The 15590-nt window shown below is 25.7% G+C and overlaps 8 protein-coding genes across 8 annotated transcripts; 5 read left to right on the top strand and 3 right to left on the bottom strand.

The window, feature by feature from the left end:
• Window positions 1-1940: 1940 nt before the first annotated feature.
• FG379_002436 (uncharacterized protein) lies at window positions 1941-2909 on the top strand (the record flags this gene model as incomplete). Its single annotated transcript, XM_067327766.1, has 1 exon — window positions 1941-2909. The coding sequence occupies one exon, from the start codon at window positions 1941-1943 to the stop codon at window positions 2907-2909; it is 969 nt and encodes a 322-aa protein (XP_067184190.1).
• An 866-nt stretch (window positions 2910-3775) lies between these two features.
• Window positions 3776-4054, top strand: FG379_002447 (uncharacterized protein; the record flags this gene model as incomplete). The annotated part of the gene is made up of 1 exon (XM_067327777.1): window positions 3776-4054. One exon carries the CDS (start codon window positions 3776-3778, stop codon window positions 4052-4054), a length of 279 nt encoding a protein of 92 aa, XP_067184201.1.
• A 254-nt stretch (window positions 4055-4308) lies between these two features.
• Window positions 4309-4587, bottom strand: FG379_002452 (uncharacterized protein; the record flags this gene model as incomplete). The annotated part of the gene is made up of 1 exon (XM_067327782.1): window positions 4309-4587. One exon carries the CDS (start codon window positions 4585-4587, stop codon window positions 4309-4311), a length of 279 nt encoding a protein of 92 aa, XP_067184206.1.
• Window positions 4588-5746: 1159 nt separating this feature from the next.
• FG379_002453 (uncharacterized protein) lies at window positions 5747-7066 on the top strand (the record flags this gene model as incomplete). Its single annotated transcript, XM_067327783.1, has 1 exon — window positions 5747-7066. One exon carries the CDS (start codon window positions 5747-5749, stop codon window positions 7064-7066), a length of 1320 nt encoding a protein of 439 aa, XP_067184207.1.
• A 635-nt stretch (window positions 7067-7701) lies between these two features.
• Window positions 7702-9545, top strand: FG379_002454 (uncharacterized protein; the record flags this gene model as incomplete). Its single annotated transcript, XM_067327784.1, has 4 exons — window positions 7702-7939; window positions 8000-8076; window positions 8139-8259; window positions 8323-9545. 4 exons carry the CDS (start codon window positions 7702-7704, stop codon window positions 9543-9545), a joined length of 1659 nt encoding a protein of 552 aa, XP_067184208.1.
• A 370-nt stretch (window positions 9546-9915) lies between these two features.
• Window positions 9916-11956, top strand: FG379_002455 (uncharacterized protein; the record flags this gene model as incomplete). The annotated part of the gene is made up of 2 exons (XM_067327785.1): window positions 9916-10126; window positions 10266-11956. The coding sequence occupies 2 exons, from the start codon at window positions 9916-9918 to the stop codon at window positions 11954-11956; spliced, it is 1902 nt and encodes a 633-aa protein (XP_067184209.1).
• Window positions 11957-11965: 9 nt separating this feature from the next.
• FG379_002456 (uncharacterized protein) lies at window positions 11966-12580 on the bottom strand (the record flags this gene model as incomplete). The annotated part of the gene is made up of 1 exon (XM_067327786.1): window positions 11966-12580. One exon carries the CDS (start codon window positions 12578-12580, stop codon window positions 11966-11968), a length of 615 nt encoding a protein of 204 aa, XP_067184210.1.
• A 71-nt stretch (window positions 12581-12651) lies between these two features.
• Window positions 12652-15012, bottom strand: FG379_002457 (extracellular membrane associated with a signal peptide; the record flags this gene model as incomplete). Its single annotated transcript, XM_067327787.1, has 1 exon — window positions 12652-15012. The coding sequence occupies one exon, from the start codon at window positions 15010-15012 to the stop codon at window positions 12652-12654; it is 2361 nt and encodes a 786-aa protein (XP_067184211.1).
• Between the last annotated feature and the right edge of the window lie 578 nt (window positions 15013-15590).

Below are 15590 nucleotides of genomic sequence, written 5' to 3' on the forward strand. Positions count from 1 at the left end.
TCCATTTTTACATATTTACAAACTTCACACTGTGCAATCTACCTAAACCTAAACCTAAACCTAAACTAACCTAAAACCTAAACCTAAACCTAAACCCTAAAACCTAAAAACCTAAAACCTAAACCTAAACCTAAACTAAACCTAAAACCTAAACCTAAACTAACCCTAAACCTAAAACCCTAATTTAAAAGTATAATATATGTTATAAGAAACTAAAGAAAAACAAACTTTCTTGTAGAGACCAGGTAGTCATCGCTATGATGTATGCAAATCTTATAAATAAAGACCATTTTAATATGTAATAAATTATATAAGCATTATTTTAAATTCATAGAAATAATGTGAATGTTTCATATCATAAATAACATGAAAAGTGATTTATAAACGCAAGGATTAAATTATATAGTTTTAGAAAATCATTATCGCGAAAAATAAGAATTTTACTATAAAGGGTGTTACATATTAAAAAAATTTAATAGAAAAATAATAATTTGTAACTTAGAACTTGATTAATATGAAAGAGTTAATAAATTAAGAAATGTAAAAAATAGTGATGAAAGAATGATCAAATAATGAAAATAACTACTCAGATGAAATAGAAATTAGGTCTAAACATAATTATGAAGTTTATGATAATTTAAATTGTCCAAATGATTCAGAAGACAAAACTAAAGGTGATTAAATATAGGGTCATTAGACTCAACAAAGAAAATTGTTTCAAATCAATAAATACATTGTTATTTTAACAAGTAATACAGCAAATAAGAAAGTCAAAAGAAAGTGTTATATTTACCTACCAGCTTGATTTGCACTAATAATGATCTTTTGCTAAATAATTGAAAACAAATAACTATCATTTTATTTTTTTAGAAATCTGTAATGAGACAAAATTCTTGTATTTTCAATGACATTTAAATTACATTATCATCGAAATTTTTCATTTACCTTTTCTATATATTAACTAAATTTCAAATAAATAAAAATGATTTAGAAAGTTTGAAATTTTTAAAAAAAATTAAACTAGATAAACATAACTACTTGTCAAATTAGAAGAAAAAGAAGATAAACGGCCATTTATAAATAAAAAATTACAGGTGATTGTTTTAATGTGTATTTTTTAATTGAATGATCTATTTATTTTAGGTAAATTGAAACGAGAAAAGACAATTACAGGAATTTTACAGTATTCTACAAGTTACCATATCCAGTTACTCATAAAACAAAAGTAATTGTATTAAACTTTGAGAAAAAATAACGATCTACTATAAATAATGGTTAATCTGTTTAAATAATAAAACCTCAATAAAAAAAATACTGTGTTATCACTTACATTTAACTATAATCCAAGTAACTCGATATCCTCATATTAAGTAGTGCTAAATGAATATATAGTACATACTGAATGTTAATATTATTGTTTCTTTTAAAGAAAAATACTGTAAATATACACAAAAGTAATGTTAATACTAGTTTCTATGATAATAAAAATGTATAAGGTATTTGCCCTAAGTGGTATGAAAAATAAATATAAATCTACTGAATTATTAAGATAAAACGAGAATTATATCAGTAAATATAATATAATATACTTGTTACCTTTAATTGCATTTTTTACACTAAGAAAAATTTAGTTTGCGGTATGTTATAAATTTACTATAATTGGTATTTAAAAAAGGATCAAGTAAATTCTATTTTGAAGTTAAAAATATTAATTTATTATTATTTTTTCCTATTTTTACTTGTTTTACATTCATATTTAAAAACCAAAACTAATTGTTTACATCTCAAATTAATATATAAAATTATTATAAATACACATTAAACGATTAAGATATATGATTCGACATTTAAATGCATTATCCACATTTTTTTAGATAAAAATGAAATTCCTCAATGTACTTTTTATTATTTTAAGCCTCTTAAATTTAATTAACAGTATTATGGGTGATATTCATCCAAAAAATCTGTTTTTGGTTGAAGTAAATGAAAACTATGAAAATAATGAAAACATTGGAAATAGACTATTTTTAATGGTTGATAATAACGGTATTTTAACACCAAATTATTCAATAGAAGCTTCATGTAATAGTGAAATCAATTATTTTATAGATATTATTAATAAAAATATTATCAGCCTTCGAATTATTTGTGCTGGAACATATATAGTAAATAACTTAAATGGCGTTGTTTTTTTAAGATTTTCAGATAATGTGTTTGAACTAAATAATATGGCTTTAAAAAAGGAACTATATTTTGATAGAAATTTTGAAAACAAAATATTTGTATTTCGAAAATATAGTAACATATATGAAATTGAAAATATTCCTAAAGTATTACAAAATTTTGACTTTAATTTATTACCAAAAAACTATAATATAATTGGAGATTCTATATACATAAAATATATAATAGAAGTGAAATTAATTGGACTAATTGATAATTCTAACAATGAACTAAGGGATATCGATACGAAAAATAACAACATCAGAAAAGTAAGCAATGACTATGAAATAATTAAAATTGATATTAAAGATCCAACATATCTAGTTTTTTTCGCAAAAAAAAGATACTACAATAGTATATATATTGCAGTACCAATATTTCATTTCACGAGTGTCTGTTACAACAAGGAAAACTATACAATAACATTTAATTGCAATGATGATTTAAGTAACACTGAAACAAGTTATCTGTTAAATAGTGGAATATATAATAATAAGGGAATAAAGGTGGTCACTAATAAAATATATTCCAATAGAATTATTTCTACTGAAGATATTAACTATTTGAAAAGTATAATTAGTATAAAGTTCGGTATTAGCAATGAAACAAATATATATCAAAATGAAAAGGAAAACTATTATTCAGTAGCAGAAAGAATGATAATAATAAAAAACATCGATATATAAAATATAATTAAGGAGAATAATAGTATTTATTAATTACTTTTGTTGAAATATTCATAGCTGATGTGTTAATCGCAATGTTTCAAATATAATGTTAGATAACGAGAATGATACTGTTAACAATGTTTTATTTGCGAATTTGAATAACTCGAGTAATGAAAATATGGAGGCAATAGGTAACATTAATTTTAATTGAAAAAATTCATATTTGAATAACATTATCAATGATAACAACTCCAATATTTACAAATATTACGGATATATAATAAAACTTGATTATTATGATAACTATATTTATGATCTTAACATCAAAGGAAAACCAAGAACATATCAGAATGTTAAAATAATTAAATATATAGAAGATGAGTTGAAATAATTAATTTGACAAATATAGACGAATTTAGTTAAAATAAGAATATAGAAACGAGACATTATAACAATTAGATCATTGAAGCTACAAGTAAAATTTCTTATTCAGTAAATTCTATAGGAAACAATTTTACAAATACCAACTTAAGTCGTTAATAATAGCACAAATAGTTTATGACTAATTTTCTTAATTAATATATTAATTTGTTAGACAGTAGATTGTTTCTACTTATTCTGATATAGTATTTAAAAATATAGATGGATATATGTAATCATTATACAATGCAAAAACTTTAATTGTTGAAATGTTTGTTAGGTAGATTGCACAGTGTGAAGTTTGTAAATATGTAAAAATGGAATGAATGAATAAATCATTATTAAAATTTTATGGATTTATTTGAATAATAAGAATTATTAAAATAATTCTTAATAAAAAAGGATAGAATTTTTTTTAATAGTGTTGAAGTAAATTGGAATTGTATTAAAAAAAATTGTTAAAAATGAAAGTATTTAATATTTTAAAGTGTTTGATATCACTAATTATATGTATGTTATTTTTGAGCAAAAACGATGAAAGCAATTTAATTGAGAATTCGTTACTTAAATTAAGAAAACCAAAGTGCCCACAACTCAGTAAAGAAGATAGAAAGAGTCTTGAAAGGCAGTGGAAAGAATTGCAAAGTGACTTGGGTAACTTTAAAATGCAAAGGAATGATAGGAAAATTAGAGAGACGGAAGAAAAATTACAAAGGGTTAAACAGCGTTTGTGCAAGGATTAATAAATTATTATTTACACAGTTAACAAAACGGAATAATTGAAATAAAACTTATCTGTAATATTATTCATCAATAATGAGAGTATAGAAATAAATTTATGGTAAATAATTTAACGGTTTACTAATACTGATGCTTACATTTAGATTAAGTAACTTAAGAATCAGTTTTACCCGAGTTATCTACTTTGTGAAATTCTGTACATTTATTTCAATATTAAATGTACTATCATGAATAAACACATTTACGTATTTGTAGTTTATGGTCTACATAGTCTCTGTCTGATTTTTCCAATATCACCAGTTAATCTTTCTATCTTATTTCTATCACCACTTAATTGTGCTTGACCAAGTTGATCTTGCTTTATTTTCAACTGCCTTTCAAGACTTGTTTTATCACTACTACTGAGTTTTGGGCACTTTGGTTTTCTTAATTTAAGTAACGAATTCTCAATTAAATTGCTTTCATCGTTTTTGCTCAAAAATAACATACATATAATTAGTGATATCAAACACTTTAAAATATTAAATACTTTCATTTTTAACAATTTTTTTTAATACAATTCCAATTTACTTCAACACTATTAAAAAAAATTCTATCCTTTTTTATTAAGAATTATTTTAATAATTCTTATTATTCAAATAAATCCATAAAATTTTAATAATGATTTATTCATTCATTCCATTTTTACATATTTACAAACTTCACACTGTGCAATCTACCTAACGTCGGTCGATTACACGACACACAAGTATCGCACCCGTGCAGGTATGCATACCGGTGAATGGATGGATTACCAAAATCACTAGATATCAATAAAGCATTGAATAAAAAAGTGTGTATATCACATATAAATTTAAATACGTCACCAATAAATATTCAAAGATAAATTTAGTTAAAGTACAAATTCATAGTTAATAATTATTATATATATTGCAATTGATCATATTTCTTCATACAACCTTTGCTTACAGTTATACATTTATCCTTTAAATAGATATCTTTTTAAACTTTTCTACACATCAAAAAAATAAAATATGCTAATTTCTTATAAGACATATTCAAACAGTTTAGGATAATAAGAAATACATTCTATTTTGTTACTATAAACCAAGAAATACAGGTTTGTTTTTGATAATAAAGTAATTTATGACTAATTAGATAAGTAATCTTTTGAATGTGTTTATTTAATTAAATTACAATGGCTTAACCTATTTGCCTTCAACAACTTTATCTATAATCCATGTGCAACTGAGTTTCTAATGTACAGTTAACATAAATACTGTCACCTTAATTTAAAACAAACTTTTATTGTAAGCGGCATTTGCGTGCGAATAGTGTGCATGGTAATGGTCACAATGTGACATTAAAACAATTAATAATAAATACTATAATTTAATTTAAAAAGAAATAAATTTACTGTTTTTGATTTTTTTTATAATTAAATTAAAATAGCTTTATATCAGAATGAAATATAGGTATTATTTATTATACGGATAGTGAATAGGTTCATCAAAGATAACAGTGAATACATAGAATAACAATGCGGATAGCAAAAAAATAATTGATACCGGGATAAAATTGAGTATATGAACTCAAAACAGTTATTATACATATATCTTACAGAATTTAATTTAATTAGATATATAAAAAATAAATTTTAAGGTAACTTAGGTGTATAGTAAAAAACAATAAAAATGGGTGGAGGTGGAAGTTCTGCAGCAGAAACAACAACAACATCTACATCTACTACAACTACAACTACAACGACCTCAACAACAACAACCACGACAACTACAACTACAACAACTTCAACAACAACAACAACAACGACAACGACTAAAATGCCGACGAGTATGATAACGAGTAAATTTATGATACCGACAGATAGAGGGGATATAAGTCAAGGGGGTAGTTTGTCATTTATATTACCACTATATACATTGAATGAGAACAACTTAAAGGTTGAGTTAATGAATGATAATAACGTAACGATAGTTTCGACAGAGTTTATGAAATGTTGCGTGAAACTAATGAACATAGTAACTGGCTACTTTGATAAGTTTACATATCCATCAAATTGGGAGTTATTAACATCAATGAATCTAACATTAGCGTGGACAACAACAATGATTTACTTGATAGTATCTTCAACACTGGTACCTCTGGCAGGAATAATAACGTCAGGTAATACACTGCCTTCAACAGTGAGATTAATAGACAGTAAAGAGCAATTAATATCTACAACATGGAATTTCAATCCGTTTTTTGACAATATAATTTCAAACTCGTGCACTTTAACCGGTTCAGGAAGCAAATGTAAAAGCGGAAAAGCAATTTTATCTTTGACTAAGCCATTTCAACCTGAGAGTAACTACTTGAGATATTCATTTATATCACCACCAGATTACTATTACCCAATAACAATATCGATATACTCATCGGCATCATTGTTGGCAACTATTAACTTTTATAAGACAACAATAGAATTAAAGTCGAGTTCAAATACAGTTACAATTACTATTCCAACCCCAGTTGAAGAAGGACAGTGGATAGCTGGAGATATATTTACGCTATCTAAAAGTGGATATAAATATCTAAAAGATAATTCTTCGTCTTATAGTTGCCTATTTATTGTCTCTAGCAGTTGCTTTACAACACAAGCCTCTCAGAGTTGGAAACAGCAAGATGAGAAACTCGACATTTTAAGATATGCATATATAAAAGGTACTGAATATAGAACTGTTTCAAGCTATGTCGATTCAGAAACTGGAGAAGTTGTTGGTAAAACAGAAACATCTTCTGAGAGCGATGAAGTATATCTTCACTTATCGTACAGCAATAATATTGTGGCTGGTATTTCAATTCCTCCATCCTCTATTACAGAACTTAGAATTACAGGCACACAAAATCTGGTGCCCCTATGTTATTGGAGATTTTCTGTTGGGACAACTCCGTCTATAAATGTATCCTCCTCTAAATTAAATGGTTTGTTATCTCAAATAAAGGCTTCGTGATAAATGAATATTAATAAAAGGTTTCATCCGACATTATCTATTTAAAACGCATTTAGATTTAAAGTATCAATAGTAAATAAGATAGAAAATCAATTATCGTACACTTGCCAATATTTATACTGTTAATATAAAAAGGGTTTAGTTATTAATTTTTTTAGTTTTCACAACTATGATATCTAATGATATCATATTTACCTCATTAAATTGTCGACTCGTGTGAAATAGTGACAAAAACATTATATTAAAAAGATAAATGTTGTTAATCTATATTTAAAATTTAGTATTGTTTATTTGTTTTTTCCTTCTTATATTCTACTTAGTATTTTAAATTTTTATCATTTCTTTAGACACAATTTGCATGCAACTCTGAGACATTTCCGTATTACACAAATTGGTAACTAAAATGATGAAATCGTGATGCAAAACATACTGCAAAATTTATTTAGTAAATTAAATTATTTATTACTAATGGTCTTCACAAACTAAATTGTTACATTATCATCTGGAGCAGTTCCTTTCTTAACTCTTATTATAAATAAATATAATAATTATTACGTTATATTCAATTAGAGTGTAAACAGAAAGATTACAAAAATAAATTATTACTTGTAAGTTTGAAAGTTAATAATTAAAAAATGGGATCTGAAGTCAGCTGTCAATTCAATGGCATTGGTGATATATGTTATAATCAAGCAGTTGTGTATAATACTAGTATTCCAGAATTACTAAACAACTACTATATATTTAACAATGAAGTTTCAAAAGTGAAAAATAAAGAAGAGTACGTTTTTTCATGTCTTGATGAAAATGAGGAGGTAGCTGGTAGTTTAGTTTGTGATTTAAGTACAAATGCAACAATTTCTTGTGGTAAAAGTAAGTTTAGATAAAAAAATGTTTAACCACCTAGATAATTCAATTTACAAATAAAATTAGAAATGTTGAGTTTTAAGCACAATAACAGCTGTTCTTTTGGTTTTATGTTTAGAACAAACGAAACATTAATTTTTCAGGTAAGTTTGAACTATAAAAATATATTTCAATTTAGATAAGAACGAATTAATTATTATTTTAGAGCAATGACTTAAATAAACCAATTATTTCATTTCCATCAATTTCCAATCAGGTTAAATTATACTCTACATATTACGATTTAGAAGGCGAAGATAGATGGGCACTTAGAGAAGGATATAAGGGTATGTTTGAAAAAAAAATCAATAAATCAATACATTATAAGCGAATAATTTAATTTCATACAGGAGGTGAATTCGAATCATTTGTTATTGAAACATTTGATTTAAAAGATGAATGGAGTGAAGGATATTTAATTGTTAAAAATTCGAGCTTAATTGAATTCCCACCTATTGATAAAAACAGAAATGATTATATTCACAACAATAATGGTAGTTTATCATTTATTCTTCCTATCGATGCAGTAAATAATGGAAATGTACAACTAAGCCTTTTAAATGAAGAAGATAGTCCAATAATTACCTTAGTTATCTCAAAATGTTGCTCTAAATTACTAGATGTTAAAAACAATATAATGGACAAACACTCATTTATATCTGATAACATTCATGCTCAATCAATGAATTTAACAATATCTTGGATATCATCAATATTATTTTTATATGAGTCGACAAGTATGAAACCATTGTCTGTATTAACAAGCATCAGTGAAATTATACCTACTAAAGCAAAATTGGAAGATAAAAGTAATAATAATGAAATAACAACAGACTGGTATCTTAAACAATACTCGAATTCTATTGGTCCAAATTATTGCGTTCTAACGAGTGATAATACATGTAAAAGCTCTGAAATTAATATTTCTGGAAATCTATATAGCGACTCTCAATATTTAAGATATGGATTTATGTTTTCATCAATATTAGCACCATATGTTATGGATATTAAAAAAAATTCCAATAAATTAGTAAGTATTATATTTAAACAAAATTCAATCATTATTTCCAGTAGTTCAGAAACCATTAATATTATTCTAAAAGATCAACTTGAAGATGGTGATTGGGTTTCTGGAGATATATTCATTTTATCAAAAAATTTACATAGAGCTGTCATCGATGATGCTTATATTACTTGCAAGGAATACAGCGATTCATGCTTAATCAGTCAAAATAATAATTGGATGAGTAAAATAAGTCTAGAATCGATACTCAGATATGCATATTTAAAAAAGGAAGCCGTTATTTACGAAATTAACGAAGGTGAAGTTGATTCTTCTATTGAGAGTCAAATTAAAGATGAATATTATATATATATTTCATACAAAAACTGTATTATTGCAAAATTAGGTACTAGTGATAATTACATTAACAACGTGCAAGTTACAAATTCAGAGAATGTCGCTACACTTATCTATTGGAGAATTAATATTGGCATATCGCCTTCTGTTGCGGTGCCTTCAGATAAATTAACTACAATAAAAGATTTTATCAATAATAACTCTACGCAATAAAAAGAGTTACTTGTGTGTTGAAAGATACATCAATTATCATTTAAGATAATTATTTCAATTATATCTACTACCACTATTGTTATCATTATTTATTTGACAAAATATTGTTTGGGGGATATTTATATTCATATTTTTCCTTTTTTTGTGAATAATACCACATAGATACATACACATGCATATTTTTGCTCGCTGTAACATCTTTTTTCACATAATTCTATTTATTTCCAATATTTTTTTTTCTAAAATATTACAGGAGAGGGGTGAGGGGGGGAGAGAGGAAGTCGGAAACGAACAATGAAAGTGCACATTGAGAAAAAAAAAACACTAATATAGTCAATTATATTATTTAAACAAAATAAAAATAAAGAAAATGAATAATAATTTTGAATTTAATATAATATCGGAATTACCTAAGGTGCAAATTGAACTAGGGTTTTGGAAAACTTCTAGTAATCTAAAATATAATGAACTCAAACTTCAAAATGAATATATTGATATCTTTGGTTTCTATAATTCACAATATAATATTGTTAGAATAAGAGAAGAGTCTATTAAATCAAACAATAAATTGCACGAGTCAGGTATGTCATTGTGAATTTAATAATAATTATAATATTATTGTTAAAATATTACTATTTGTTAATTATTTTAAAGTTTAAATTACTTATATATTTATTAACTTTGTTATTCCAATAAACGAACTAAAAATAAATTGTTTAGAATACAATAATTTGATTAAAGGAAAATTAAGATTATTAAATTCTTTGCATGAAATTCTACATCTAAATAAAGATATTGAATCAAATCCTCAAATACACTTCTCTACAAATATTGAAACAATAAATAATTGGTTTAGTGAAATAAATAACAAAAAACATGAACATTATCCATTTTCTTTCTTACTGTTAATATATTTTGATTTTAAAAAACAGATAGCATATTATAGTATTTGTTTCTCAAATATAAATAAAGTTTTTGAATTTAAAATACTAAATAATAGTGATAGTAATAACAATCCAAGTACATCTGATTTTTATGATATTATAATACTACCAATTACTCATAATGATAAAAATAATAATTCTTCTTTAAATTTAGAATCAATTAAAAATTCAAAACTATGCCGTGATATTTTAATTAAATTAAAAAAAGATATCTCAAAATATAGTAATAATGTAGTTAATTGTCCCTGGTTCTTCATTACAATACTTTCATACATACTAATTGATAAAGATAATATAACTGATGTCATTTCCATTAAACCTAATTTTATTAAACAAAGTAATTCTATGATTAATAATAAAGCTGAAATTAATGACGATAAATTACTTTCATTTGATTTAAGAACACATTTTGACTCATATACAATACAACAAAAAATAAATAATATCAACATTGATCTTATAAGATGGAGAATAGCCCCCGAGTTTGACCCTAATAAGTTTAAAAATTTGAGGTTCTTACTTATTGGCAGTGGCACTTTAGGATGCAGTGTTTCAAGAAATTTGATCGGGTGGGGAATAAGAAATATTACTCTTGTTGATAACTCTGAAGTTAGTTTAAATAACCCATCTAGACAATGTTTATTTACTTTTGAAGATGCTAAATTAAAAAAAAATAAAGCATCTGCTGCTATTGAAAGGTTAAGATATATTTGTCCCGATTTAATGGGTCATGATTTACCTTTTGATGTGCCTATCCTTAACGATCCTACAATCAGTGATAATGAATTCATACAAAAATGTGAAGAATTGAAAGAAATAATACAAGATTCTGATGTTATACTTTTACTTACAGATACAAAAGAATCTAGACTTATTCCAACTATTCTTACTTCATTTATTAATAGGCATCACAGAAATAAAGACAATCCGATTCTTTGTATTACAGTTGGTCTTGGGTTTGATTCTTTTGTAGTCACTAGAAATACATTTATTGAAGATAAAGTAACATCTGATCAAAACGACTCTAACGGCTGTTATTTTTGTGGTGACCTATCTGTTAATTCAAAAACTGACCTTTTTGATATTCCCATTGATCAACAATGTTCAGTTGTTAGAATTGGAAATAGTTATATTGCATCTTCTATTGCAGTTGAGCTTATCATTAATTTATCTCAAAGTAATGGATATTGGAATTCAACTCATTGTGATAATGTTGAAAGTATTTTAGGATCTTATCCACAATGCATTCGTGGATGTCTAAATGGTTTTTCCATTAAAAATTCCTCCATTCAAAGAAACAATAATTGTATTGCTTGTTCTAACAAAATTTCAGATGAAATGTTAAATAACGAAAAAAATTTTTTATGCCAAATATTCAACGATCCTAAACAACTTGAAACCTTTTCTGGATTAGACAAATATAAACAGCATATTGAAAATAATATTAATATAATTAGCGACTTCTAATATTAATAATTATTTTTTTATCTTATTTGATTTTGTGGCTTTTTTGCTATTTACTATCATAAAGTTTTTACCACTCCTATTTTGAATCGGAAAATCACGAATTTCTGTGTTACCACCTATTACATATTTACTGCCAACCATGGAAGTATTATCATATCTTTTTGATGATTCTATTGATAAACCTTCATTGTACCATTTCATAAAATTTTTCTCAATTTCTTCTGTAGATATTATAGATGTTCCTGCTATTGGTAATATATCTTCAAATTGTTTTCGCACTTTAATATATCTTTCATGATCATATTCATGATCCAACCTTCCATCAAGTGGATCCCATCTTGGTGGTAATATCAATTCATTCAAGCGTTTCATGTCTAATAGTTCTTTTACATCCGGACGAATTGGAATATTAAATCCAAATACTTTATCATACATATTATTACTCTTTAATTCATTCAACTTCCTCTTTCTTTCTTTTCTTATTTCTTTCGCTATCATTCTCGCATCTATTATTCTCAACCTAAATTCTTCGTCATCCGGATATACCATTGGTAATGCATCCGGAAATATTTGTTTAAAGTTTTTCTGTAACAACCGACTTTCTGATATATTTGAATAACGCATATCAGATAAAAATTTGAATAAGTCATCTGATGCAGTTTTTAATACTAAAAAAATAGTTAAGAGTTAATTTTTTATTTTTTAATAGTCAATATAGCATATTTAAACTTACATGTTGACTCTCCAAATTGTTGTGAGGAAAATATTACCCTTGCACCTTTTGCTCTAAATTGAGAATTTTTTACTGCTGTTTCTATACCTAAAATTCGAATGTTATTCATCATTGCTTTTCTAACTTCTGCTAATAATTCTGTTTCAGTATCTACAGGTATATCTGAATTTGATCTATATCCTTTTATCTTTGGAATTAAATATCTCAGAGTTTGACCTTGTGGTTCAAAAAATCCTGCAGAAAACAGTAATTTACCAACATCCTTTGCCTCACAATCAAATATATCTCCTTGCTCTATAATATATAGCATTTGTGATGCTGCCTCGTCTGGAAAAGGTGACTTCAACAAACCCATTAATAAGTTATTTTGTTCGTTTTCTCCAAGTTTATGTTTATAATATAAAGAAATACCATCTTTTGATTCTGTTGTATCTAATAATTGTTCTTTTACACCATAAAGTTGTTTATGCTCATTATATCTATGTATTAACAAACAACAATCTACAAACATTTGTTGCACTAAGAATAATACTGTAATTAAATGTATTATAATTATTGAAACTTCAATTGTAAATCCATAGTTTGGATAATGAGTAAGAACACAAAACAAACATATTATTGATACCAGTGAAAGTGTTGGTATAACAGTAGTACTGAAAATATCTATTGAAAATATCCACCATGGTTTATCCATCTTGAAGTTTTCATCACTATCCACATTTTCAGTAGGAAATATTACACTTTCTATAAGCATTATTATTGAATATACCGAAAGTAAAAACAATGTAAGATTTCTCGCTGTCATAAAATTAAAATTCACTATTTGTATTATTGATGTTATTATATAGAATCTAAACGATTCCCAAAACAAAAATGGTAATCTGTATCCAGAAAATAAAAACCCACTACTTATCAGATACAATTTATCTCTTCGAATTATTCTTTTTTTTATAAAAAAATATGCTATAATGTTTATGAGTGGAAAAAAAAATACATAATAAATATAACAAAATAATGCTATTTCATTTAATGTATTACATGGTAATATATATGATTGATGTTGTACGGAACCATATCCTGGTATTGTTCTACAAGCCATTGAACTTACAATTGACCAAGTTACAGGAGTGTATATCAGTGTTAAAAATACTTGGCAATTCGTTATAAATCTATATGTCGATTTCTCTGTTTGATCTCTTAACATCTCATGAAATTTTTCAACTCTAATTGACAAATCTATGTTATTCATTCTTGTGTCATGATTTATTCTTTCATTTTCATTATATATCCTTGCTACATCAATTATATGTTTAATAGTAAATATTATAAATAATAATAATACACCCAATATTGGCATAATTGATAATATCATTAGATCAGCTTTGATATCAGTAATATTAACGTCTCCAATACTACTTAATGTTATAGGAAATAACTTCAAAAGACACTTTATTGGAAACATTCCTACGGGTAACCAAAGATTTGTTGACATGAATTGTAATATTTTTAAGTATATTGTGAAGAATTCATCCATATTTTTAAGATCTTTATCATAGTAATATATAAACATTCCATAAGTTGTACTTATTGATAAATAAAATATTAATATTTTAAACTTTGCAATTACTGACGATTTTTTTCCACTTATGAGAGTATATTTACATGATAATTCGCTTATCCTCGAAATACAATACGTTATTAACAATATCAATATTATTATTCCAATAAATATGCATAGGAGTAAATACTTATTTGGGCATTCCTCACATATTCTTGAATATCCATTTTCAATTGGATAATGATCATCTGAACATGTATTACAAAGTGGTCCAATATAACCCTTCTTGCAACTAGTACAATCTGGTAAACACGAGTTTTTATTTGGACATCTTATTATTATTCCAGACTCTTGACTACTCATCCACCATCCCCCTTCTGCTGTTTTTACATTATTCTCACAATAATTCTCATCAATCTTTCCAGGGCATATGTACGAATTTTCCTCTTCTGGACACTTTATACAATTCGTCGTACCTTCGAACCTATAATACCCCTCAATACAGTAACAACCTGCATAACTAGATACCCCTACCTTCCCAAATGTGCTTGAAAATATTGGACACTTATTACATCCCGACAAATTACTTGTTATTGCAATTGTGTCAACTGGACAAAGCTCACAAGTCCCACTTGAAGATGTATAACTCCCTGCATTACATGGGGTTCCAGATGGAACTAAAGTATTACCAAATTTTATTTTTTTTTCTACCAAAAAATATATCAAAAATACAAATAATACCCATCGTACTAATACTTTCCTCATGTTTATCTTCTACCTTTAATTATTTAATAAATATACCCATTCCACAAATCAAAAACACAGTATGTCATCGAATATATAAATTCAATATGTTTTCATCAGTTTATTATTTTATGGTTATTATTGACAAATTATTTTTACTTTTCTCGCCTATTTCTTTTACAAATCTATTAATGGAAACTTTTGACTACATAAAATTATTAAACCATAGCGCCACACAGGCGCCACATTTGCATATACTTTCAAATGTCAAAGTTAAATATTGTATTCATTCTTGTTTGTTTTATCTTGATTCAATTTTATCTTTTCATTAAGTTATATGTTTAATATTAGTGATAAAAAATAACTAATATTATATAAAAATATTGTTATCCCAGCTTACAATTTTTTTCAAAATCTTCTGCAAATAAGTTACATGCAAATTACGTACACAAATTTCCTCTTAATTGCATGCATATACCGTAAATTCATTTTTTTGGAAAATATGTGAATTTGAAATACAAATGGCTGCATTTTCTCATATTGAGCATTCTTTTCTGCATATGTAGTGATATTGTTTATCTTATTTAGTTTACACATAA

The sequence above is a fragment of the Cryptosporidium bovis genome, assembly GCF_009768925.1.
Source record: "Cryptosporidium bovis isolate 45015 chromosome Unknown contig_31, whole genome shotgun sequence".
Lineage (NCBI taxonomy): Eukaryota > Apicomplexa > Conoidasida > Eucoccidiorida > Cryptosporidiidae > Cryptosporidium > Cryptosporidium bovis.